The sequence below is a fragment of the Amblyraja radiata genome, chromosome 28 (assembly GCF_010909765.2).
Source record: "Amblyraja radiata isolate CabotCenter1 chromosome 28, sAmbRad1.1.pri, whole genome shotgun sequence".
Taxonomy (NCBI): domain Eukaryota; kingdom Metazoa; phylum Chordata; class Chondrichthyes; order Rajiformes; family Rajidae; genus Amblyraja; species Amblyraja radiata.
Window position 1 is genome coordinate 3,844,939 of NC_045983.1, and position 24,181 is coordinate 3,869,119.

Sequence of the window (24,181 nt, forward strand, 5' to 3'; positions counted from 1 at the left end):
AGTATGGGATCCCTGGCAATGTTCCTTAAATTGAGCAGGTGCAGGTAGACGTCAGATTTAGCAAGGTATGAATGTTTCATTAGTTGTTTTGCGCTTCGTACGGCTCATTCGGCGAGTCCGTTGGACTGCGGAAACTCAGGGCTGCTGGTGACAAGTCGAAAGTCCCATCATTGTGCAAAGTTTTTGAAAAGCTGGCTGGTGAACCGACTGTCGTTGTCGGATAGAAGGCGTGCACGGGAGACGTGCGCGGAGAAATGGCGCTGCCACTTCTGGATAACTGCTTCAGATGTGATGGTTTGGAGTAGATCGATGTCAAACCAGCCCACATAAGAGTCGACAAGAACCAGATAGTGTTTCCCATGCCATTCGAATATGTCTGTGACTACCGTGGACCACGTTAGAGGAGGAACCGGGTGCGGCAGTGAGGGCTGCTTCTGCTGGTGTAGCGTCAGGCTTTTGCAGATGGCACAGACTTCAGTTTTGTCACGTATGTACTTGGTCATACCAGGCCAGTAAAACATGCTCTGTGCCCGTTGTAAGGTTGCCTCCACGCCGGGGTGGCCCCTGTGGTCGGCGTCGAAGTACTTGTCCCGGAGGACAGCTGGGACAACTGCCTTGTGGCCCTTGACTATAATCCTGTCCCTGTTGTTTATCCCGCCAGCCAGGCCGGATGACTGCAGACAGGGATTGTAAAGTCTCGTCAGCAGCCAGGCTGCTTAGGAAATCAGTAGGAACATACGATACCTTCATTACTGAGAACTGGTCCTGTTCAGAGAGTTGTTCGCTGGTTTTGCATGGGGCCCTTGATAGCGTGTCAGCTATGTGCATGTCCTTGCCTTTTTTATAGATAATGTTGAAATCAAAACGTTGCAGCTGCATCATCATCATCATCCATTGCAGGTGAGCCGGAGCAGAGTGAATGGGTTTATTCAAGATGGTGACCAGTGGCTGGTGATCTGTTTCTATAGTCACAAACTTTACAAAAATAAAGTCTTTCAATTTCATGCAGGCGAAAACCATTGCAAGTAATTCGTTTTCAATCTAGGCGTAACGTTGTTCAGTATCAGTCAGTGTGCGAGAGGCATATGAAACAGGCTTGCAGTCGCCATCGGCAGTGGTCTGTAGGCAAGCATCACATGTGAGCGTTACGGGTAACTCCAAAGCAAAATAGGCGAGGATAGGTGCGCTGGCCAGCTGCAACTTGAGGATATCAAAAGCTCTTTGGTGCTGCGGATACCAGGACCATGCAGCGTCTTTGTGTATCCGTTCCCGGAGCGGGCAGATATATCGCTGAGGTTGGGAATAAATTTCCCCAGGTAGTTGACCATTCCAAGGAACCTTTGTAGAGTCATAACGTCAGTATGAGCTGGCTTTTCATTGATAACAGCGGTCTTCAATGGGTCTGGTCTGAGACCATCACTTGTGAAAACATGTCTGGAGTAGGTAACTTCCGGGACCCGAAACTTGCACTTCAGGGGATTGAGTTTGAGCTGGATGTCTTTGGCACGGTCTAGTACTTTCTTCAGATTTACATCATGTTCACCCAAGTTGTGCCCGTAAACGAGAATGTCATCAACAATGATGGCGCATGGATACCCCGCAAACAGTTGTTCCATCGTGCACTGGAAAACCTCGCTGGCAGAGTTGATGCCAAAGGGTATTTTCAGGAATTTGTAACGGCCGAAGGGGGTGCCGAATGTAGTAAGGTTGGACGAGTCTTGGTCCAGCCGAATCTGCCAAAATTAACTTTTGGCATCCAGAACGGAGAACACTGATGCGTTGCAGATTTGAGCGGCAACTTCCTCTACCATTCGCATAGGGTAGTGTGGGCGTTTGATAGCTGTGTTGAGATCCCTGGGGTTTATGCAGACCCTGGGTTTTTTTTTCGTTGCACCCACCATGGTGGAAACCCAGTCAGATGGGTCAGTAACTTCAGCAATGAAACCCAGGGAGACCATCTGCTTTAGTTCATTGTGTACTGTGTCACGCATGGCATGCGGAACACACTGTGGTGCTCGAACCACAGGAGTGACGTTGGGATCAATGGCGATGTTGTACTTGAGGGGCAGCTTGCCAAGCTCTTCGTTAAATAGTTCTATGCATTGAGAGAGTATTTGCTGAGTGGGGCACAGCAAGAAAGAGTTGATGGACAGCGCGGCCATAGTATACTAGGCCTAGATTGTGGCATGTCTTGATACCAAGCAGAGTTTCAGATTCCCCCTTGACGATATAAAACTTTAGGGTATGAGGCTGTGAGTCTATGATGCAGTTTAAAGCAGTTTGTCCAAGTGGGTGTAGAACATCAACCCCGTAGGCCCAAAGCGTGGCCGAGGCCTTTTCAACATGTTCAGCATTACGAATTTTTTTAAACTCAGATAACGAAATGACGTTGCATTTCACGCCGGTATCAATCTTTGCGATCACAGGCCTGTTATTCACAAACATGGTTACCTCAGGGTCAAGTTGCTCGTTAGAGGAAGGGAGGAGAGAGTGGTTGGCTGAACTGTTATCTTCACTTTCAGATGGCACCTCAAGCTCTCGGCTTTCGTTATCAGCAGACTCATGTTGTAACAGGTACAAACTTGGCCTTGAGATCGATTGAGTTGCACGGGAACGGCAATATTTTGCAAAGTGCTTGAATAAATCTCGAAAATGACAGCGTGCAGCCATGTGTTTTAAATCGCTAATAAAACATTCTATCGGCTCGCCAACTTGTTGCTTACAAGCAAAAAACTTGGTACGTTCGATGACAGAGTTCGAGGGGAGGTCACACAGCTGTCTAAACTTTGCAAGTGGGACAGCATGGTCATCAATCGTTTCTGCACGCACTAGGACCTGTCCGTTTGCGTCTAAAACAGCAGGCTCAAAAGTAAAACGGTTGGCACATTTCATTGCCTCAGGACCAGCCAGGTTTAGTAGCACGGAAGCATGTACATTGTCAGCGATCAGCAATGTCGGAGTCAAAGATCAGAGGACTAGGACGGCGAGACAAGTTTGCCATGATAGAGATAACAGGCACGTAAAACAAATGTAAAAAAAACAAAGCCTGATAAACATGAACGGAGTAGGTAAGACTCACTTCTGACACCATGTAATGCGTGGAGTCGTACACACATCAAAATACAGCACATATTTATTAAAGTCCACTTACAGCATTGGTCTGCAGAACGTTACAGTACCTAACAGCTAATCAGACTGAATTACGTAAGCAAGCTCTTGGTAATATAAATCGCGTATTAGTCAGAGCAACTACTAACAAGCACTACAATTGGTTAGTAGGAAATAACCAATCTACACCTACTCTGGGCAAAAGACTCTTGTGTGTTTACCCGATCTATTCCTCTCATGATTTTCTACACTTCTATAAGATCGCCTCTCATCTTCCTATGCTCCAAGGAATAGAGTCCTGGACTGCTCAACCCCTCCCTATAGCTCAGGCCCCGGAGTTCTGTCATCTCAGTGCAAGGAACTTGACTCGAGTCTCATGGTCGTAAGTTACTCTTGTGTTTGGCCCACATCCCTCTAAACCTTTCCTATCCATGTACTTGCTCAAGAGTCTCTTAGTTAATTTAATATGGTTTATGGTCACATGCACTAAGATAAAGTAAAATGCTACCCGTCAGCGGAAGACTATACATGATTACATTCGAGCTGTCCACAGTGTACAGATACAGGATAAAAGGAATAACTTTGAGTGCTATATATTCAGCAAAATCCAATTAAAGATAGTCTGAGGGTCCCCAATGAGGTAGATGGCAGGTCAGGACCGCTCTCTAGATGTTGTTATAATGGTTCAGTTGCCTGATAACAACTGGGAAGAAACTGTCCCTGAATCTGGCGGTGTGCGTTTTCACATTTCTGTACTTCTTGCCTGATGGGAGAAGGGAGAAGAGGGAGTGGCAGGGGTACAACTCGCCCTTGATTATGCTGGTGGCCTTGCCGAGGCAGCATGAAATGTCGATGGGGTTAATGAAAGGGAGGTTGGTTTGTGTGATGGTCTGGGCTGCGTGCACAACACTCTGCAATTTCTTACGGTCTTTGTTGGAGCTGTTCTCAAACCGTGCTGTGATGCATGCGGCGCATCTGTAAACGTTAAATAGCACAGGAACAGCCCTTCGACCCACAATGTCTGTGTTGATCATGATGCCGAGGGTAAGTGCAGCACTGAGGCTTTTCTCAAGATGCTTCGGTGAGAGGACTGAGGAGAGGGATGAGCAGGTTGAGGTGCAGTCTGTTTTTCTGTGTATTTTTTCCTGGGGTTTTGGTGTTGAGATGGCAGGTAGGTTAGTGGAATGCTTCTCCTGCAGGGTGCAGGAAGACAGGGGAAGATAGGAGCGGAATCCATTCAGTGCCCAGGAGGTCTACGCAGGGTGGGAGATTGCAACCTTCACGTGGTCCGCCCTGTTTCAACGAATGCAATCGATCCGGCGTGCACAATCAAGTAAGATCAAATAGAACAAGTTGTCCAACAACTTTAGGCTGTGCACGCCATACGCAAGAAGAAGAAGAAGAAGAAGAGGACTACACCTGCAGTGAGTGCGTTTTGAGGCTGCTCCTTAAGGGCCGTGTTAATGAACTGGGGGCATCAGCTGCACAGTGCAGCATGGTGGCACAGCAGTAGAGTTGCTGCCTGACAATGCCAGAGACCCGGGTTTGATCCTGACTATGGGTGCTGTCTGTACAGAGTTTGTATGTTCTTCCTGTTACCTGCGTGGGTTTTCCCCGGGTGCTCCGGTTTCCTTCCACACTTCAAAGACGTGCGGGTTTCGTAGGCTAACCTGCTTCTGCAAATGGTCCCTAGTGTGTAGGATAGAACTAGTGTACGGGTTTTGTTGATCAATGTGGACTTAGTGGGCCGAATGGCCTGTTTCCACAATGTATCTTCAACCTAAACTAAAGCTGGATGACTTAAATGTTATCTTAAATTGAATTGGGTTGGTACTTGGCTGCACAGTCATGGGTGTATAAAGAGTAAAGAAGGGGGCTGAGAACACATCCTTGCTGAGCACCAGTGTCCGGGATTATCATAAAGGATGATTTGACCTCTGTTGTCCATGATTGTGGTCTGTTGGTCAGGACATTGAGGCTCCTGTAGAGCATTAAGGTGAATAAATCAACAGGACGTGATAGGATCTATCCCAGGTTATTGACAGAGACAAGGGAGGAAAATGTGAGAGCCTTAACAATGATCTTCTCCAGCCACAGGTGAAGTTCAGGAGGACTGGGAAGTAGCTAATCTCACAATCACAATAATATTTTATTAGCCAAGTATGTTTTGCAACATACGAGGAATTTTATTTGCCAAGTCGGTCATACAAATAAAAATCAACAGAAGACACAGAATACATTTTAACATAAACATCCACCACAGTGACTCCTCAGCTTGCCTTACTGTGATGGAAGGCGAAAAAAAGTTCAAATCTCTTCCCTTCTATGATCTCCCGCGGTCGGGGGCCTTGAGCCCTCTGTTGACGGGATGATCTTGACTCCCGTAGCCGGTGGCGTTTTGCCCCTCCCCATCGGGGCGATCAGCGCCTACATCGGGGGGACGTCAGCAATTGTGCGGTTATATTTTTAAAAAATTGATTTTGATTTTGTGCGTCGAGACTACCTTCTTGAAATGTTTTAATGCTAAGACTAAATGGGGCAGAGAAACCTGGTGGAGGCAGGTTCTCTGAATGGTTTCAAGAGAGCTAGATAGGGCTCTTAAAAATAGCGGAGTCAGGGGATATGGGGAGAAGGCAGGAACAGGGTACTGATTGGGGATGATCAGCCATGATCACATTGAATGGCGGTGCTAGCTCGAAGGGCCAAATGGCCTACTCCTGCACCTATTGTCTATTGTCTATTGAAAGTTTAATTTTTGGAGAGAAATTTGAACCGAGGAAGGAACAATTGACTGCGATACAAGGAACTGCCTATGCTGAGCTACTCCAGGACTTTGTGCCTGTGAGTGAATCTGTGATTACTTTTGAATTGTTCCAGTAAAGAGTTTAATAATATATATTTCAGCCTTTCTATCCTAATATTGGGAAGAGTTGGACAAAGTAGCATAGTTATTTGAACCATCTATCTGTTGGAGGCTCAGATCCCACCGTGTGAGTTTATGAAAACAGACCCAAAAGGCTGGAGTGACCTCTGGAGAAAAGGAATAGGTGATGTTTCGGGTTGAGACCCTTCTTCAGACTGAGAGTCAGCGGAGAGGGAAACGAGAGCTCTGGAAAGGTACACAGAACAAATGAATGAGAGATATTCAAAATGGCAAATTAAATCCAGCAACGATGAGCAAGTATAGGTGGAGCCCACAATGGTTCATTGTTGGCTGTAGGAAAGGTGATCACGCGTGGATACAAACAGTGAAACTCAGCAGTACGGCCACGAGGGTGGGGGAGAGATGGAGAGTTCAGTTCAGTTTTGTATATGTCACGTGTTCTGAGGTATACCAAGGAGTACAAGGACCTTGGAGTTTACCTGGACAGTAAACTGGACTGGTCCAGCAACGCTGAGGCCCTGTATAAAAAGGGACAGAGCTGCCTGTACTTTCTGAGGAAGCTCCACTCTTTCAACGTCTGCAGTAAGATGCTGCAGATGTTCTATCAATCGGTGGTGGCCTGTGCCAACTTCTTCGCTGCCGTGTGCTGGGGCAGCAGGGCGAAGGCTGCAGAATTAACAAGCTCATCAGAAAGGCTGGCTCCATCCTGGGGGTGGAGTTGGAGTTGGATTCATGGAGGTGGTCTCGGAGGGGAGGATGCTCCACAAACTGCGGAGCATCTTGGACAATACAGCTCACCCCCTCCATGACACACTGGTCAACCTGAGGAGCACCTTCAGCAACAGACTGGTTCCACCAAGATGCAGCACAGAACGCCACAGGAGATCCTTCTTCCCTGTGGCTATCAAACTGTACAACTCCTCTCCCTTGTGGGGTAGACTGACCACCCCCTTCCCCGATCTTTGCACATTCCCAATCCTGGACTTTCCACTCGTCACTTTAATTTCATGTATCTTGTGTTTTATGACTGTTGGCAGATCAATTTCCCTCCTGGGATAAATAAAGTTCTATCGTATGGTACAGTGAAAAGCTTTTGCAGTGTGCTAACCAGCCAGCGGAAAGACAATACATGATTAGGAGAGAGAGAGGGGGGGGGGGGGGGGGTGCAAGGGTTACTTGAAGTCAGAGAAATCAATATTCATACCGCTGGGTTGTAAGAATTAAAGTTTCATGACTTAATTGGCTTATTTGAAAGTAACATCCTTCTCGGGGTTTGGAATATTTGAACTGCTTCTTTGCATGCAGCGTTTTGCATAGGATGATATGCATTGTTTATTGCGCTGCTTTGGAGCAGTGATTGGATGCAGAGGCGGTGGGTAGAGCGGTGCAGGCGCTGCTGCATTGCTGTGTGACTGACTGACTGACGGAGACTGACTGGCGGGCGGGCGGGCGCGCGGGGTGAGAGGTGACAGGAAGCGGCGGCGGCCATGTTGGCCCCAGCGCCGTGCTCCGAGCAGCTTTGTTGTGGCTCCTTCTCCCTCTGGCCCTGCTCCTCCTCCACCACCTCCGCCGCCGCCGTGCCTCGCGGGTGAAATGGAGGCGACCTGGGGTGCCTTTATCTTTCAGGTGAGGCCGGGGTGGGCGGCGCGGAGGGAGGGAGGGAGGGAGGTTTGTCGTGGCTTTCCCCGGCCCGAGTGGCGGCGGCGGCGGCGGCGGCCTGGACGGACGGACAGGCGGGCTGGCGGGCGGGCGGGCAGCGGCGCTCTGGTCCCGGCTCCACACACACACACACACACACATACACACACACACAGCGGGCAGGCTCCCTTCCACTCCCTGCACGCAAATAAAAAAACACGCGGGAATAGAATACATTCATTTCCAGTTCAAACCCAACTATTACAGTGGGTTTGTTTATCCCAAGCTGCACACTAACACAGTTGCAATGCATTTATTTACTCCAGACTGTAGCCACACGATTGCAATACATTTGTTTACCCCAAACTGCAGTCCGGCACTTGCAATGCATTTATTTACTTCAAATGATTGCAAAGCATTTGTCTACTCCAAATTGCAGCCAAACGATTATAATGCATTTGTTTTCCCCCAACACTTGCAATGCGTTTATTTAACTTAAACTGAAGTCTAACACTTGCAGTGTATTTATTTACACCAAACCATTGCAATGCATTTATTTACCCCAAACTTCAGTTCAACACTTGCAATGTATTTGTATACCCCAAACTTCAGTTCAACACTTACAATGTATTTATTTAACCTAAACTGCAGCCCAACTGTTACAATACATTTGCTTACCCCAAACTGCAGTCTGACAATTGCAATGCATTGGTTTATTCTAGAAGTGCTGTCCAGGTAATTAATTTTGCATTCAATTGCAATTTGTAAAAGCAAGTGTTTGTTAACCAATAACTGTTTTATTTCCTTATGGAGTTGTTTTCCTTCCTTCTCATCTAATAGTTGCAGATCCCTTTTGGTCACGTGGGATACTAGTCTATACCCAATCTCTGACAACCATCTTTATTCTTCATGTATATTTGAAACCTTTTGATTCCAGACACCAAAAATTCCATTTGCAAGTGCAACTAAACTACAATTTTATTCAGTTTGCTTTAAGTGCTATGCAAATCATTAAGTATTTTGGTATTCTAGTTCGCTGCTTTTCTAAGTGTGCAAAATAACGGTAACACAGTTCTTATGCATTTTAAATCTGTTGATGGCAAACAATATTTTGAATTTTCTCCACCTATCATTCACTTGGAGCAAGGTGCAAAACCAAACAACCGAGATTAATCCAGGCATTTTTGCAAAAGTCATCTTTGCAGTGAATAGACTTGCTGAAAAAATTGGTACTTTGTAAATTGTATGGCCTTTTATGCTTTTCAAATATAAAATGTTAAGATGGTCTTGCCAGTAAAAAAAATGTTTTATTGATGTCGGCCTGCTTGTTCACTGAGGTTTACGCACTGGAGGTCTTGACTTCCAACTTTCCAGTTTGTAATTTGATGCAGATATTTTTCATTGCGTACAAATATGATTTAAAAACGAAGACACCCAAAGCCAGTATCATACGGTTTGATGTTCAGTTTTACTTTGTGACAAAGCTGTCTGCAAGTGAGAGTGCATCGTTTGTGTAAGTTCACAAGCGTGTGTGCAGAGTTTGTATAAATCTGTTGCCACACCAATCCCTGCACATTTTTGTGTTTGCACTCTTTGTGACATTGGCTGGTGTACGTTATTGCAATTTGGCATAAAGTGCTGGAGACAGTAAAGTGCTGGAGACAGTAACATATAGACACAAGGAACTGCATATGCTAGAATCTTGCGTAGAATACAGTGCTGGAGTAACTCGGTGGTTCTGGCAGCATCTCTGGAGAACATGGATAGGTAACGTTTCGGGTTGGGATACTTCTTCGGACTGCAGTAGGAATTACAGGGGAAGCAGTGATAGAGGCTCTCACAGAACTCTTGTCGGAGAGAGGGGGAGAATTCCTTCAAAGTAGGCATACCTTGAGGAGATTTCACAGTGGAGCAGTAAAATGAAGACACAAGGAACTGCCGATGCTGGAATCTTGTGTCGAACACAAAGTGCTGGAGTAACTCAGTGGCTCAGGCAGCATCTTCAAAGTCACTGAAGAGATTCAGATGCAGCTTAATTCTTTATTAGATCTACACTTGAATCAGCTGGAGAAGGAATTGCAATGACTAGGCCATTGTTCGGGGGAGAAAAGTTGTAATAGCAAAACAGCGCAGAACTGGGCCCATTGGCCCAACTTGTTCATGCTGACCAAGACGTCCAGTTGCCCACGCTTAGCCCATGTCCCTCTGAATGTACTGTCCAAATGCCTTTTAAATTGTTGCTCTCCTGCCTGTCTCCACTACCTCTGGCAGCTCGCTCCATATACCCACCAGCCACTAGGTAAAGAGTTGCTCCTCAGGTCTCTGTTAAATCTTTCCCCTCTTGCCCTAAACCCATGCCTCTAGTTTTTGATTTACCCTCTCTTGGGGAAAAGACCGCACATTCACCTGATTTATGCCCTTTGTGATTTTATAAATTCCTCAAATTTCGCTCCTCGGTCTCCTATGCTTCTAGGAATAAATCAACTTCTCTATAACTTGGGCTCGAGTTCATGTCATAGGAGCAGAATTATGCCATGACACCCGTAATAATCAAGATTCTCATGTCAAAGTTTGCATATATCTTCGTTGTAATCTTTGCACCTTAATGCGGCCTTTCCTACAGAGTGGTAATGTACAACTGCAGCATAATGTCCCAACTCTTGTCGGCAGTTCTCTGACTAATGGAGGCCAATGTGCCATATGCTGCCTTCACTGCCCTTGTCACCTGTGATGCCACTTTCAGGGATTCATGTACTAGTACTCCTGGGTCCCTCTGCGCTACAATACTCCCCAGGGCACTACTGCGAAAGTCCGATCCTAGTTTGACTTCACAAAATCCAAGGCCTTACACGTATCTGAATTGAACATCATTTGCAATTCCTTGGCCCTCTTGCCAATCTGATTAAGATCCTGCTGTGTTTTTTGCCTTCCTTCACTGTCTACAATGCCTCCTACTTTGGTGTCAACAGCAGACTTTTACTAACCGTGCCTTGTACAAAATACGTTGGTTAGACTGCATTCTAGTATTGCTTGCAGCTCTGGTTGCCCCTTTTCAAGAAGGCTTAAAGAGATGCAGAAGAGGTTTACCAGAATGATGCTGATTTGGAGGAGTAAACTACAGGGTGAGGCTGGATAAACTTGGATTATTTTCTCTGTAATGCTGGAGGTTAGGGAAGCACCTGATAGAAGTATATAAAATTATAAGGCAGAGATAGGGTAGTTAGTCAAAAAAATTGCATCTCCAACAGGGTAAGAAACTTTTTAAAAAGTTTCCCCCAACCCCCTCCCCCCCCCCCCCCCACCCCCACACACACACATAAAACAACCGGAGAACATTTACACAAACTTTTAAAACTCACTAAAACATTTTTAAAAGACGAAAAAACATACAGACTGTTGGAGGGATGACATACTTTTATAACTTGATATCATTACCTGTCGAGAATTGCCAAGAATTGGACATCCTTGGGAATGTAGACAATAGTGCTGGAGAAACTCAGCGGGTGCAGCAGCATCTATGGAGCGAAGGAAATAGGCAACGTTTCGGGCCAAAACCCCTCTTCCTCAGTCTGAAGAAGGGTTTCGGCCCAAAATGTTACCTATTTCCTTCGCTCCATAGATGCTGCTGCACCCGCTGAATTTCTCCAGCACTATTGTCTACCTTTGATTTTCCATCATCTGCAGTTCCTTCTTAAATCCTTGGGAATGTGATGGGCTCTGATGCCTGCTTGTGGGCTCCACCACCACCACCACCAACAACAGGGTTCATAGAGTCTGAGTCACATAGTTGAATTTAGTTTAGAGATACAGCGTGGAAACAGGCCTTTCGGCCCACCGGGTCCACACCGATCAGCGATCTCTATGCACCAAAACTATCCTACACACTCGGGACAATTTACATTTATACCAAGCCAATTAAACTACAAAATCTCAACATCTTTGGTGTGTGGGAGGAAACCAAAGATCTCAGAGAAACCCATGCAGTCACAGGGAGAACGTGCAAACTCCGTACAGATAGCACCTGTAGCCGGTATCGAACCCACGTCTTTGGAGCTGTAGGCGCAGTAAGGCAGCAATCTAGTGCTGCCGCCCTTAAATTGAATAATCGGACAGGTTTGGGTACAGAAAATGCCTCCGAGCAGGCGCATGGGAACATAATTTTAAACTAAGACCCTGACGAACCATGAATGAACCAAATTATAATTTAAGTCATAGTCAGAGCTTTGAGTTTCATACAGCGTGGAAACAGGCTCTTCAGCCCAACACGTCCATGCTGACCAAGATGCCCCATCTAAGCTAGTTCTATTTGCCTGTGTTTGGCCTGTATCCCTCAAAAATATTTCCCATCAATCTGTGCACTGTCATAAATGCTTTTGTGATTTCTGCTCCACTGGGTATAAATCCTGGTGCTCCCCGCACTGTGGGAGTGTGTGGATTGCAAGGATTCCAGAAGAGGACTCGGCATTTACTTCTCATGGGCAATTAGGATTGGGGCAATAAACCCCACGTCGGATTTACCAGCAAATTCTGTTTCAAAATAAAATGGTAAAGTACAGACCCGACCAGTGTGGAGCATTTGAGGCTGTTGTTGGCTGAGCTGTCCTTTGAAACTCCGCACAGCAGAGCGAACTGTATCTGAGTGGAAAAGGACCCCTAAATAATTAGAATAGAAGAATGCCTTTTATTGTCATTCAAACAGCTTGGTTTGAACGAAATTGCATTTTCTACAGTCTTACATTACAAAAATGCCCAAGACCATACTTAACACAGTTTACATAAACATCCATCACAGTGAATCTCCAACATCTCCTTACTGTGATGGAAGGCAAAGTCTTATCTCTTCCCTTTGTTCTTCTCCCGCGGTCCAGCAGTCCACTGCAGCGTCGAGACGACTGGGACTCACGATGTTAAAGCCCCGGCAGGCGATGGTAAGGCCCGCGGCCATTTAAGCCATGCAGGGCGATGTTAGGCCCCGCTCCAAGTCCTATAAACCCCGCGATTCCAGTGGGAGAAGTTGTCGTTGCGGGAGCTCCGAAAAGCGGTCTCCCACCAAGGACCTGCGAGCTCCAGATGTTACCGTCCACAGGGCCTGCAGCCGGAACCTCCGAAGCTCCGGTCGGGTCATAGCCGCGCGCCACCACAGCTCTTCCCGTTCCGAAGATGGCCAGCCCCGCGATGTCAGGTCCGCAGGCTCCGCGACTGGAGCCCTCAGGTTGGTTCCGACCGGAGGCCTCCGCCGGCTCCACGATGTTAGGCCCAACGACATCGGAGACCCGACAGGGACAAAGTCGGGTCCCCGTACAGGAAAGAGAATAACGGTTTCCCCCACCCCCCCACATATACACAGCTAAAGAAAAATAATAAAAACTAGAGTCAAGACATACATTTAACGAGACAAAAATAAAAAAAAGACAGACTGACTAGTCGAGGCGCCGCCACACCATCACGTTCCAAACCTTTGAGAAACAGTTTTTCATGTTAAATCGTATACTTCTAATACAAGGGGTGGTGTATGGAACAAGCTGCCAGAGGAGGTAGTTGAGGCTGGGACGATTGCAACGTTTAAGAAACAATCAGACAGGTACCTGGATAGTTAGACACAAAATGCTGGAGTAACACAGCGGGATAGGCAGCACCTCTGGAGAGAAGGAATAGGTGATGTTTTGGGTCGAGACCCTTCTTTAGACTGATCAAATTTACCTGGATAGGACAGGTTTTGAGGGGTGTGGGCCAAATGCAGGCAGGTGGGACTAGTGTTGATGAGACATGTTGGTCGGTGTGGGCATGTTGGGCCGAAGGGCCTGTTTCCATGCTGTGTGATCATATGACTATATTTCAGTGATTTTCAGAGTAAAAGTCCGGGGTACTCCACTGAATGGTACAATAGTTTTCAGCAGAATGAAAACTAAATTAATTTGGTGATAATCTTTTATTCTGTTTGGAATAAGATGTTTTTGTAAACAGTGTAGGCTTCTGATTGAATTGAAAGTTGCAGCTTGGAAACAGGCCCTTGGCCCACCAAGTCCATGCCCGTTCACACGAGTTCCATGTTATGCCACTTTCACCCTACACACTAGGGCAATTTCCATGTTATGCCACTTTCACCCCCTACACACTAGGGCAATTTCGCAGAGGGCCAATTAACCTACAAACCCACACGTCTTTGGGATGTGGGAGGAAATCTGAGCTCCCGGAGGGGACCCACGTGGTCTCAGGGAGAACATACAATCTCCACACACAGACAGCAGCCGAGATCAGGATCGAGCCTGGTGCTCCGTGAGGCAGCAGCTCTACCCGCTGTGCCACTTGCCCACGCGCTACAGGTAAGGATTGTGGGTTTGTTTTCCCACTTCACGGTGGTGTTCAGTGGTGGTGTAATCACCAGATCTGGACTTGTGGTTTCTGTTGCAGCTGGTTATTTCTCTCTATCTTCTCGGTTATCTATGAGTCTTGTCTAGCAGCCAGGTTTTCAGACTTTCTGCACTGCCTTTTTTGATCAGTAGGCAAGCATTGTTGACGTACAGTCGTGATTTACCAGGAAGTGATTTAGTGCCAAGTTGATTGGCTGGTGTTGTAATTTGTTAAGAATTTTGTTGCCGTTTCAGACTTTATCTGTGAATGTTGTGAAAATGCTGGAAATTTGTGGATGCAATGGAAGCTTTTATTTGCTGTGAACAAAATGGTCTCGACCCAAAACGACACCTAATCCCTTTTTCCAGAGATGCTAATTCCAGCCTAATCCTCTGATTTTACACAAGAGTCAAGAATGTTTTATTGTCATATGTCCCAGATAGAACAATGGAATTCTTACTTGCTGCAGTACAACAGAATACGTAAAGATAGTACACTGTAAACAATATGATACACGAGAGAGGAATAACACACACACACACACACACACACACACACACACACACACACACACACACACACACACACACACACACACACACACACACACACACACACACACACTCACACACTCACACACTCACACACACACACACCACCCCCCCCCCCCCCCCCCCCCCTAAAAACACAGACAATAGTAGTTCAATAATAATAGTCTATTGTAGTTCAGAGCTTATTTGAGATCGTAGCGTGTAATAGCCTGATGTCTGTAGGGAAGAAGCTGTTCCTGGACATTAGAGTTTTCAGGCTCCTGTACCTTCTTCCCGGTGGCAGGGGTGAAATGAGTGTGTGGCCAGCATGGTGTGGGTCTCTGAAGATGCTGCCTGCCTTTTTGAGGCAGCGACTCCGATAAATCCCTTTAATGGTGGGGAGGTCAGAGTCCACAACTTTTTGCAGTCTTTTCCACTCCTGGGCGTTCAGGTTGCCTAACCAGGCCATGATGCAACCAGTCAATATGCTCTCTACTGTACACCTGTTGAAGTTCAAGAGAATCTTCTTTAACATACCGACTCTCCGTAATCTTCTCAGGAAGTAGAGGCGCTGATGTGCTTTATTTAAAATTGCATCAGTGTGCTGGGTCCAGGAAAGATCTACAGATATATGCACGCCCAGGAATTTGAAGTGTTTGACTCTCTCCACAATCGTCCCGTTGATATAAACAGGATTGTGGGTCCTCATCCTTTCTCTTCCAAAGTCCACAATCAGTTCATTGGTTTTACTGATATTGAGAGCCAGGTTGTTGTGCTGGCACCATTTGGTCAATCGGTTGATCTCACTTCTATACTCTGACTCATCACCATCTGTAATTCGTCCATCAACGGTGGTGTCGTCGGCGAACTTGAAGATGGAGTTCGCACTATGTCAGGCTACGCAGTCATGAGTATAGAGTGAGTAGAGCAGGGGGCTGAGCTGCTCCCGTACTGATTGTTAATGAAGAAGAAGTATTTCTGCCAATTTGAACAGACTGGTCTGTGGATGAGGAAGTCGAGGATCCAATTGCAGACGGATGCGCAGAGACCCAGTTCCGTGAGCTTGGTAACCAGCTATTTCTTAAAATCAAAAATATTTATTAAAATATTAAAATAATATAGACAGTACAGTAAAAATCAAAACAGAGCCCACTACCATAATACACGACAAACAATAAACTATTATACAACTATGTTACACTCCTTGTCAATTCAACACCCCGCGGTGCCCAGCGGTCCTGGAAATCCCCCAGGGTGCCCGTGGACAGCGCCTTGTCCCTCTCTAACACCACCCGAGCGCGGACGTAACCCCGGAAAGGGGGAAGGCAACCGGCTCGTGCAGAGCCCTCTTCCGCCTGGCGCCGTGACTCGTGGATGGCCAGGTTGGCCAGGCCCAGGAGCAACCCAACCAGGACATCCTCGGCCCTACCCCCTCCCCTACATACAGGGTGTCCAAAGATGAGGATGGTGGGTGTGAAGTACAGCCAGAAGGCAAGGAGCAGCTCCTTTAGATAATGGAACAGGGGCTGCAGCCTCACACACTCCATGTACACGTGGGACACAGACTCTGACAGCCCGCAAAAGTGGCAGGCTGGCAACCAGCCTCTATTTATCTATTTATTTATATCAAAGAATTTACACTACTATAAAACAAGCCAGAACCCACCACCATACTACAATACAAACATATCCATAATAACCTACTATACAACTATGATACAATCCTTATAGAGGATATATTCAACACCCTGCAGAGCCCAGCAGTCCTGGACCTCCTTCAGGGTGCCCGTGGACAGGGCGTATTCGCATTCTAACCGCACCCGGGCACGGACGTATTCCAAGAAAAGGGGCAGGCAGTCAGCTCGGGTAGAGCCCTCCACCGCTTGGCGCCTTGACTCGTGGATGGCCAGCTTGGCCAGACTCAGGAGCAACCCAATCAGGACATCTTCAACCCTACCCTCTCCCCTACGCACAGGGTGTCCAAAGATGAGGATGGTGGGTGAAAAATGCAGCCAGAAGGCAAGGAGCAGCCTCTTTAGGTATTCAAACAGTGGCTGCAGCCTCACGCACTCCATGTACACATGGTACACAGACTCTTCCAGCACGCAAAAGTGGCAGGCGGCTGGCGAGTCTGTGAACCGCGAGAGAAACAGGTTGCAGGGTCTTGCAGGGAACACCTCGGTGCAATACCCTCCACCCCAGGTCCCCAATGTAGAGAAGGAGAATCCCTGCGTACAGGGACACTCACCGGGGGCCCCCTCTGGGAACCAGCTTGGAGGGGATGATGGTATTGAACGCTGAGCTGTAGTCTATAAACAACAGCCTGATGCACAATGCCCTCCATAATGTTTGGGACAAAGACCCATCATTTATTTATTTGCCTCTGTACTCCACAATTTGAGATTTGTAATAGAACAAATCACTTGTGGTTAAAGTGCACATTGTCAGATTTTAATAAAAGCAATTTTTATACATTTTGGTTTCACCATGTAGAAATTACAGCAGCGTTTATACATACATACATTTGTTTGATCTTGAGCAGATAGGATGTGTCTATACACTTCAGAATTCATAATGCTACTACCATCAGCAGTATCATCAATAAAGATAAGTGAGCCAGTACCTTCAGCAGCCGTACATGCCCAGGCCATAACACCCCCACCACCGTGTTTCACAGATGAGGTGGTATGCTTTGGTTTTTGGGCAGTTCCTCCATATTTTGCTCTCACCATCACTGATATAAGTTAATCTTTGTCCCATCTGTCCACAAGACCTTTTTCCAGAACTGTGGTTGCTCTGATGTATCCTGGCCATCCTATTTTTGCGGCTAACCAGTGGTTTGCATCTTGCAGTGTAGCCTCTGTATTTCTGTTCATGAAATCTTCTGCGGACAGTGGTCATTGACAAATCCACACCTAAAGAGTGTTCCTGATCTGTCGCAGGTGTTTGAGGATTTTTCTTTATTATATAGAGAATTCTTCTGGCATCAGCTGTGGAGGTCCTCTTTGGCCTGCCAGTCCCATTGCGATTAGTCAGCTCACCAGTGCTCTCTTTCTTAATGATGTTTCAAACAGTTGATTTTGGTAAGCCTAAGGTTTGGCTAATGTCTCTTAACAGTTTTATTTTTGTATCTCAGTCTCATATGAGTTCATTGGCACAACTTAGGTCCCCATGTTGATAAACAGCAATAACATTTTCCAAAGGTAATGGAAAGACTGGAGGAAAGACTAGGTGCTGAGAGCTCTCTTATACCTGCATGAAGGAGGCAATTGAACACACCTGAGCAATTACAAACACCTGTGAAGCCATGTGTTCCAAACATTATGGTGCAGTGAAATGGGGGTCTATGTATAAACACAGCTGTAATTTCTACATGGTGAAACCAAAATGTATAACAAAATACCCTTTATTGAAATCTGACAATGTGTACTTTAACCACATGTGATTTTTTCTATTACAAATCTCAAATTGTGGAGTACAGAGGCAAATAAATAAACAATGGGTCTTTGTCCCAAACATTGTGGAGGGCACTGTAAATATTTTTATTGTCCAAGTGGTCCAGTGCGGAGTGCTGTTCAGTTTAAACCAGCATCTGTAGTTTCTCCCTACACATGTAGGGCAGCACGGTGGCGCAGTGGTAGAGTTACTGTCTTGCAGCGCCAGAGACCTGGGTTGAATCCTGACTACGGGTGCTGTCTGTACGGAGTTTGTGCGTTCTTCCCATGACCATGGGTTTCCTCAGAGAACTTCGGTTTCCTCCCACACTCCAAAGACGTACAGGTTTGTAGGTTAATTGGCTTGGTATAATTGTAAATTGTCCCTAGCGGGTGTAGGATAGTGTTAATCTGTGGGGATCGCTGGTCAGTGCAGACTCGGTGGGCTGAAAGGCCTGTTTCCGCGTTATATCTCTAAAAACGATTTGGCGATGACTTTCTCCTGTTAAGTTAGGAATCCATTGAGGCAAGTATATCTTGGAGCATCCCATTACATCAAATTGGGGAAAGTACCAAATGGTGCAGAAATTCAACGGTCTGCAGGCTCTTTTTGGCTAACGGCCACACATTCTTTCTTGAATGTGCTGCAGTATTTGCCAGCATGTAGACGCTCATGGAGTCATACAGCACGGAAACAGGCCCTTCTGCCCAACTCGTCCATGCCGACCAAGATGCCCCTTCTAAACTAGTCCCAAGTCTCTACATTTGGCTAGTAGCCCTTTAAACCTTTCCTATCCGTGTCCCTGACCCAGGTGTCTTTTAAATGGTCTTATAGTACCTGCCCGAACTACCTCCTCTGGCAACACGTTCCATATACCCTCCACCCTCTGAGTCAAAATGTTGCCCCTCGGGTTCCTATTTATCAAATCTTTCACCGCTCACCTTAAACCTATGTCCTCTGGTTATTCTTGCACTCTTTTCAGCTTCAAAAGTAGCGATACACAAATATTTCTGTAACCATTAAACGTTCTTCCATTTGCAATCTTCCCATCAGATATGATTAAATAAATTCACCATAATATAAACATTTATTCATCAGCAACTGATCATTCCATAATGTGACGGTGGTGGAATGTTGGTACCTGAATATGAAAACGAGTTGTGCCTTTAAACCAGAGTTTCTCAACCGGGGTTCCCTGGAACACTAGGGTTCCGCGAGAGGTTACTAGGTGTTCCAAGAGAAATAGTGATAAATAGGCTAATCATATGTAAATGCATTTTTGAGTCATTTTTGTGTTTAATTTCATATTCGTAATTTTATTATACACGTACGACATATTCTTGGAAAATTCTTGGATATTATAATAAAGTCTTCAACCTGTTATATCATTTAAAAGTATAATAATCATAGGAAATATATGATACTAAGGGTGTCTTGTGATAAAAGGCAGAAACACCCAGTGACGTTGAAGTACACAACTGAAGATGTGTCTGATTGATAGCAAAATCACCTAGTGGTCATCCCCAAGAATACTGGGTGTCAGTTGTGGTGAAGAACCTTAGGGATTGTAACATCCAGTCCTACTAATCAATAGCAACGTCTATACGGCGCCAGTGTAACACTGCCTTTAGTGGACAGGAGCTGTACGAGACGGATTTGTGAGCAAAACGTTATTTTTTGCTTAAACCAGTTATCAGAAAAATATATTATGTTTGCCTTATGAACACATAAGTTTATGAAAGAGCAAAAGAGATTAATAAAGATATATAATAATGTTTATGTCGGGGTTCCCTGAGACATGAAAATCATTTCAAGGGTTCCGCAAGGGTACAAAGGTTGAGAAACCCTGCTGTTACTTTGAAGTATAGCTTTATGTTGGTATATTTGACATGGAGACCACTTTAGCAGCAATCAGATGAATCACCACAGTCTTCTGTGGTGTCTCTACTCCTACAGGTAGTGTTTTGGGTTATGTAGTGTACAGAACAAGCTGGTCTTGCAGTGATGGAAAGATATTGCAGCCAGTCCCGGGGTGGGAAGATTGCAACCTTCATGTGGTCAGCCCTGTTTCGACAAATGCAATCAACCCGGCGTGCACAATTAAATAAGATCAAATAGAACAAGTTGTCCGACAACTTTAGGCTGTGCACGCCATACGCAAGAAGAAGAAGAAGCAGCCAGTCCCCAGTGAAGCACTGCGCAAAATATGCTGGAAAAATAGCAGCATACATAACTGATTGGGCAGATTGCAGTTACCTCTACGCAGTAGAAAATTGCTAAAGTTGAAAATACTCTAGCCAGTTCTACAATAAACCCTTCCATATCTCCAGACTCCCTCTCCTCACACTCGCAGTCTGAAGATGGGTCTTGACCTGAAACTTCACCCCTTCCTTCTCGACAGACATGCTGCCTGTCCCGTTGAGTTACACCAGCATTTTGTGTCTATCTACAATAATGTAATTGAGTTACCTGATGGTTATTATGTGTAGGAAGAAACTGCAGATGCTGGTTTACACCATTGATAGACTCAAAATGTTGGTGTAACTCAATGGGTCAGGCAGCATCACTGGAGAAACTCAGTATGAAGAAGGGTTACGACCCAAAACGTCACCTATTCCTTTACTCCAGAGGCAGCATGCCTTACTCATGCATTTTGTGTCTATATTGACCTGGGTCTCTGGTGCTGTAAGGCAGCAACTCTACCGCTGTGCCACCGTGCCGCCAATACAATTGAATTGTATTGTATTGTATTGTATATGAAGGTTCATTGGGTCATGATGTGTTTGTTGTGATAGTAAGATTTTAGAATTTAGAGATACAGTGTGGAAACAGGCTCTTCGGCCCACCAAATCCACCCCGACTAGCACTATCCTATACACTGGAACAGTTTACAATTTTTTAACTGAAGCCAATTAACCTACAAACATGTACCTCTTTTGAGTGTGGGAGGAATACGGAACACCCTGAGAAAACCCACACAGCGAATGTACAAACTCCACACAGACAGTGAGTGTGGTCAGGATGAAGGTAGACAAAAATGCTGGAGAAACTCAGCGGGTGCAGCAGCATCTATGGAGCGAAGGAAATAGGCAACGTTTCGGGCCGAAACCCTTCTTCAGACTGATGGGGGGGGGGGGGGGGGAAGTAGAAATGAATAGGAGGAGCCCGAGGGCTGAGGGAAAGCTGAGAAGGGGAGGAGACAACAAGGGCTACTGGAATTGGGAGATTTCAATGTTTATTCGATGTAACCTGGGTCTCTGGTGCTGTAAGGCAGCAACTCTACCGCTGTGCCACCGTGCCGCCCAACGATGTGCCGACTGGAAAGATTTTGGCTGCATCCATTGAGCTCAATTTACAAAGATACATTGATGTAGTTTAGTTCATTATTGTCATGTGTACCAAGGTACAGTGGAAAGCTTTTTATTGCCTGCTATCCAGTCAAAGATAAGACTATACATGATTACATTCAAGCCGCCCATAGTGCTGGGATAAAGGGTACAACATTTAATGCAAGGTAAATTCTGATTGAAGATAGTTCAAAGGTGTCCCATTAAGGTAGAGGTAGAAACAAAGAATTGCAGATGCTGTTTTATGCCAAGGATAGACACAAAGTGCTGGAGTAACTCAGCTGGTCAGGCAAATTCTCTGGAGAAAAAGGATGGGTGACGTTTCGGATTGGGGACCTTCCTCGGACTGCTAATGTTGATGGGAAGTCGAGACCATACTGTAGCTGTTGAGAGGACGGTTCAGTTGCCTGATAACATCTGGGGATATTGTACGTCTAATAAGAGGAAAAATAACCAGTGATTTCTGGAAAGTGCATCTTTGTAAAAGTTTTAGCATCAGCATCTTTTAGCATCAGCCCAATAGTTAAAACTATGCTGTGTATTATAACCGCCACAAATATTGCATGATCCATGCCTTTACTACAGAACTGCAATGAATAAAATGATTTTAAAAAATAACATTACTGGTTATTTTCCTTTGGCAACGGCTCACTCTGAAAGGTTGAGCTGTTTTTTAAAAAAAATCAATTCCAGTCACAAAATATTTCCTTGATCATCATCATTTGCAATGTTCCATATTTTTACTGCATTTCTTGAAAGTGGCGTCGCAGGTAGAAACTGTGGTCAAAAAAGCTTTTGACACTTTGGTCTTAATTGGACAGAGTATTGAGCATAGACGTTGGGACGTCTATGCTCAACGCTATGGCCACAGCGCTATGGGTCACAGACTGTTCGGGGAGGGAGTGAGAGGGAGGGAATAAGAGAGGGAGGGAGAAAAAAAGGAAGGAGAGAGGGAGGGTGGGAGGGAAAGAGAGAGGAAGGGAGAGAGAGGGAGGGAAGGAGATGGAGGGAAAGAGAGGAAGGAGGGAGAGGGAGGCTTCCAAAATGGCTTCTACATCATCATCTGGTGCTAAAAGCAGGAAGCAGCCGTTCAAACAGCAGTATACAAAGAAATGGCAGTGAATGCACTTTCAAGTACGGTGCGTAGAAGACATGTCAATTGGTAGCAAAGTTATGTATTCTTGTACTCTTACATGGGTATGACCGCATATATATTTTAAAAAATCAGCAAAATGGCACAGCGTATAAATACTGATTTCCTCAGCAAAATACTGATTTTCAGGTACTAGAATACTGAAATGCGCTGACAAATCTTGGCAGCTCTGGTTTAAGGTGAGGGGGGTTGGGGGAAAGCTTTGATATGAACCTAAGGGGTAACCGTTTTGCACAAAGGGTCAGGGGTATTATTGTAACGTTTAAGAAACATCTAGAACATGAATAGGAAAGGCTTGGAGGGATATGGGCCAAACGCGTAGATGGGGCATGTTGGTCAGTTTGGGCAAGTTGGGCCGATGGGTTGGTTTCCATGACTATAATTGTGCCAAAATGGAGCCATTGAAATTTATGTATGCTATTCACACAATATTAGGGACTGAGTTCACCCGCTAATGTAGTGTTTTTCTCTGCTTTTAACATGCTAGTTTACTCTTGAGGCATAACCAGACATAAATAGATACTGAGGTGAAGAAAATATTAAGGAGGGGTGGCCAAAATCATGGCAAAAGTGAATCCTTTTAAGGGGTAGAGGAGGCCGAGAATTGAGGGAGCAGCAATGAATCAGACCTGCACAAAGAGCTCGTCATGGAGGAGAAAATGTGAGAAGGAAGCTGAGTTGGGTTGGAGAAATTTTAAAGAAGTGTAAAGTCAATGCAATGGGAGAAATTGGGAACAAATTTTAGTTTACTTATTGTCACGTGTACCGAGGTACAGTGAAAAGCTTTTGTTGCGTGCTAAGCAGTCAGCAGAAAGGCTATACAATCGAGCCATACACCATGTACAGATAGATGATAACGGGAGTAACCTTTAGTGCAAGATAAAGTTACGTTCTTACAACGTCCAAACTTGCGTTACGTAAAGCAGATTGCTGGCAGTGGTTTGTATTTCAAAGTATGGCCTTTTGAAGCTGGAGCGTTCTCAGTGCTGTTTGCTCCCTTTATCAGCACCCCCCCCTTGTATTTACTTATTTTGCTCAGCTTTTCAGCAGTGTCCCAAGGTTGATTTGAAGGAAGGTGAATCTTAGGTGAACCACTGTAAAGGGTACAGAAAGTATCCAAAAGAAAAAGCCTTTCTTTTATCCCCTTGTGTTCACCCTTGCTTCACATTGCCTGTAGTAGTAGATGGTTCAGTCACAGTCAGTCTCCAACTGTCTGTGCTGCTCCAAAATCCACTGCTCAACGTGATAGTGACGACAGTAATGTTAATTTTGAATATTTTCAACTATACATACAGTACACCTTCATTATAACAATGGTGTCTTTTTTTGCGGGGTTTTTTTTGGGGGGGGGTTTAAACCAGGGGGAATTCACAGGCTGGGGAGCGGCAGAGCCACCTCACAGCGCCGGAGACTCGGGTTCAATCCTGACTACGGGTGCTGTCTGTACAGAGTTTATACGTTTTGCATTGATGGGGAGAAGTAAGTGAGGTTTTTGTTTCCTCTGGCCAGATGAGCAGTCTTTTCCTTTCTGCAATACAATCAAATGTATGTCTCATTCAGCAAACACAGATCTGCAATGCAGAAAGATGTTCAAGCAAGTCCCAATAAGGGGTCAGATTTTCAGCTTACTTGATGGCGTTGAGAGTGTGCTGATCCAACTTGTTGTGTTACACGCTGCTTTAACGCAAGGTTGCCCATAGATGAAACTGGCACAATATCCCTATCTCTCCCTGCA

The 24,181-nt window shown here is 45.5% G+C and overlaps 1 protein-coding gene across 6 annotated transcripts in view; it reads left to right on the plus strand.

Moving 5' to 3' along the window:
* Positions 1-7,465: 7,465 nt before the first annotated feature.
* Positions 7,466-24,181, plus strand: part of vezf1 (vascular endothelial zinc finger 1) — a 55,211-nt gene continuing 38,495 nt past the window's right edge. For all 6 annotated transcript variants that reach the window (XM_033045616.1, XM_033045618.1, XM_033045614.1 and 3 more), the window contains exon 1: positions 7,466-7,618. In XM_033045616.1, coding sequence (XP_032901507.1) covers positions 7,586-7,618 — 33 coding nt within the window. In that variant the 5' untranslated portion in view covers positions 7,466-7,585. The remainder of the gene's footprint in view (positions 7,619-24,181) is intronic.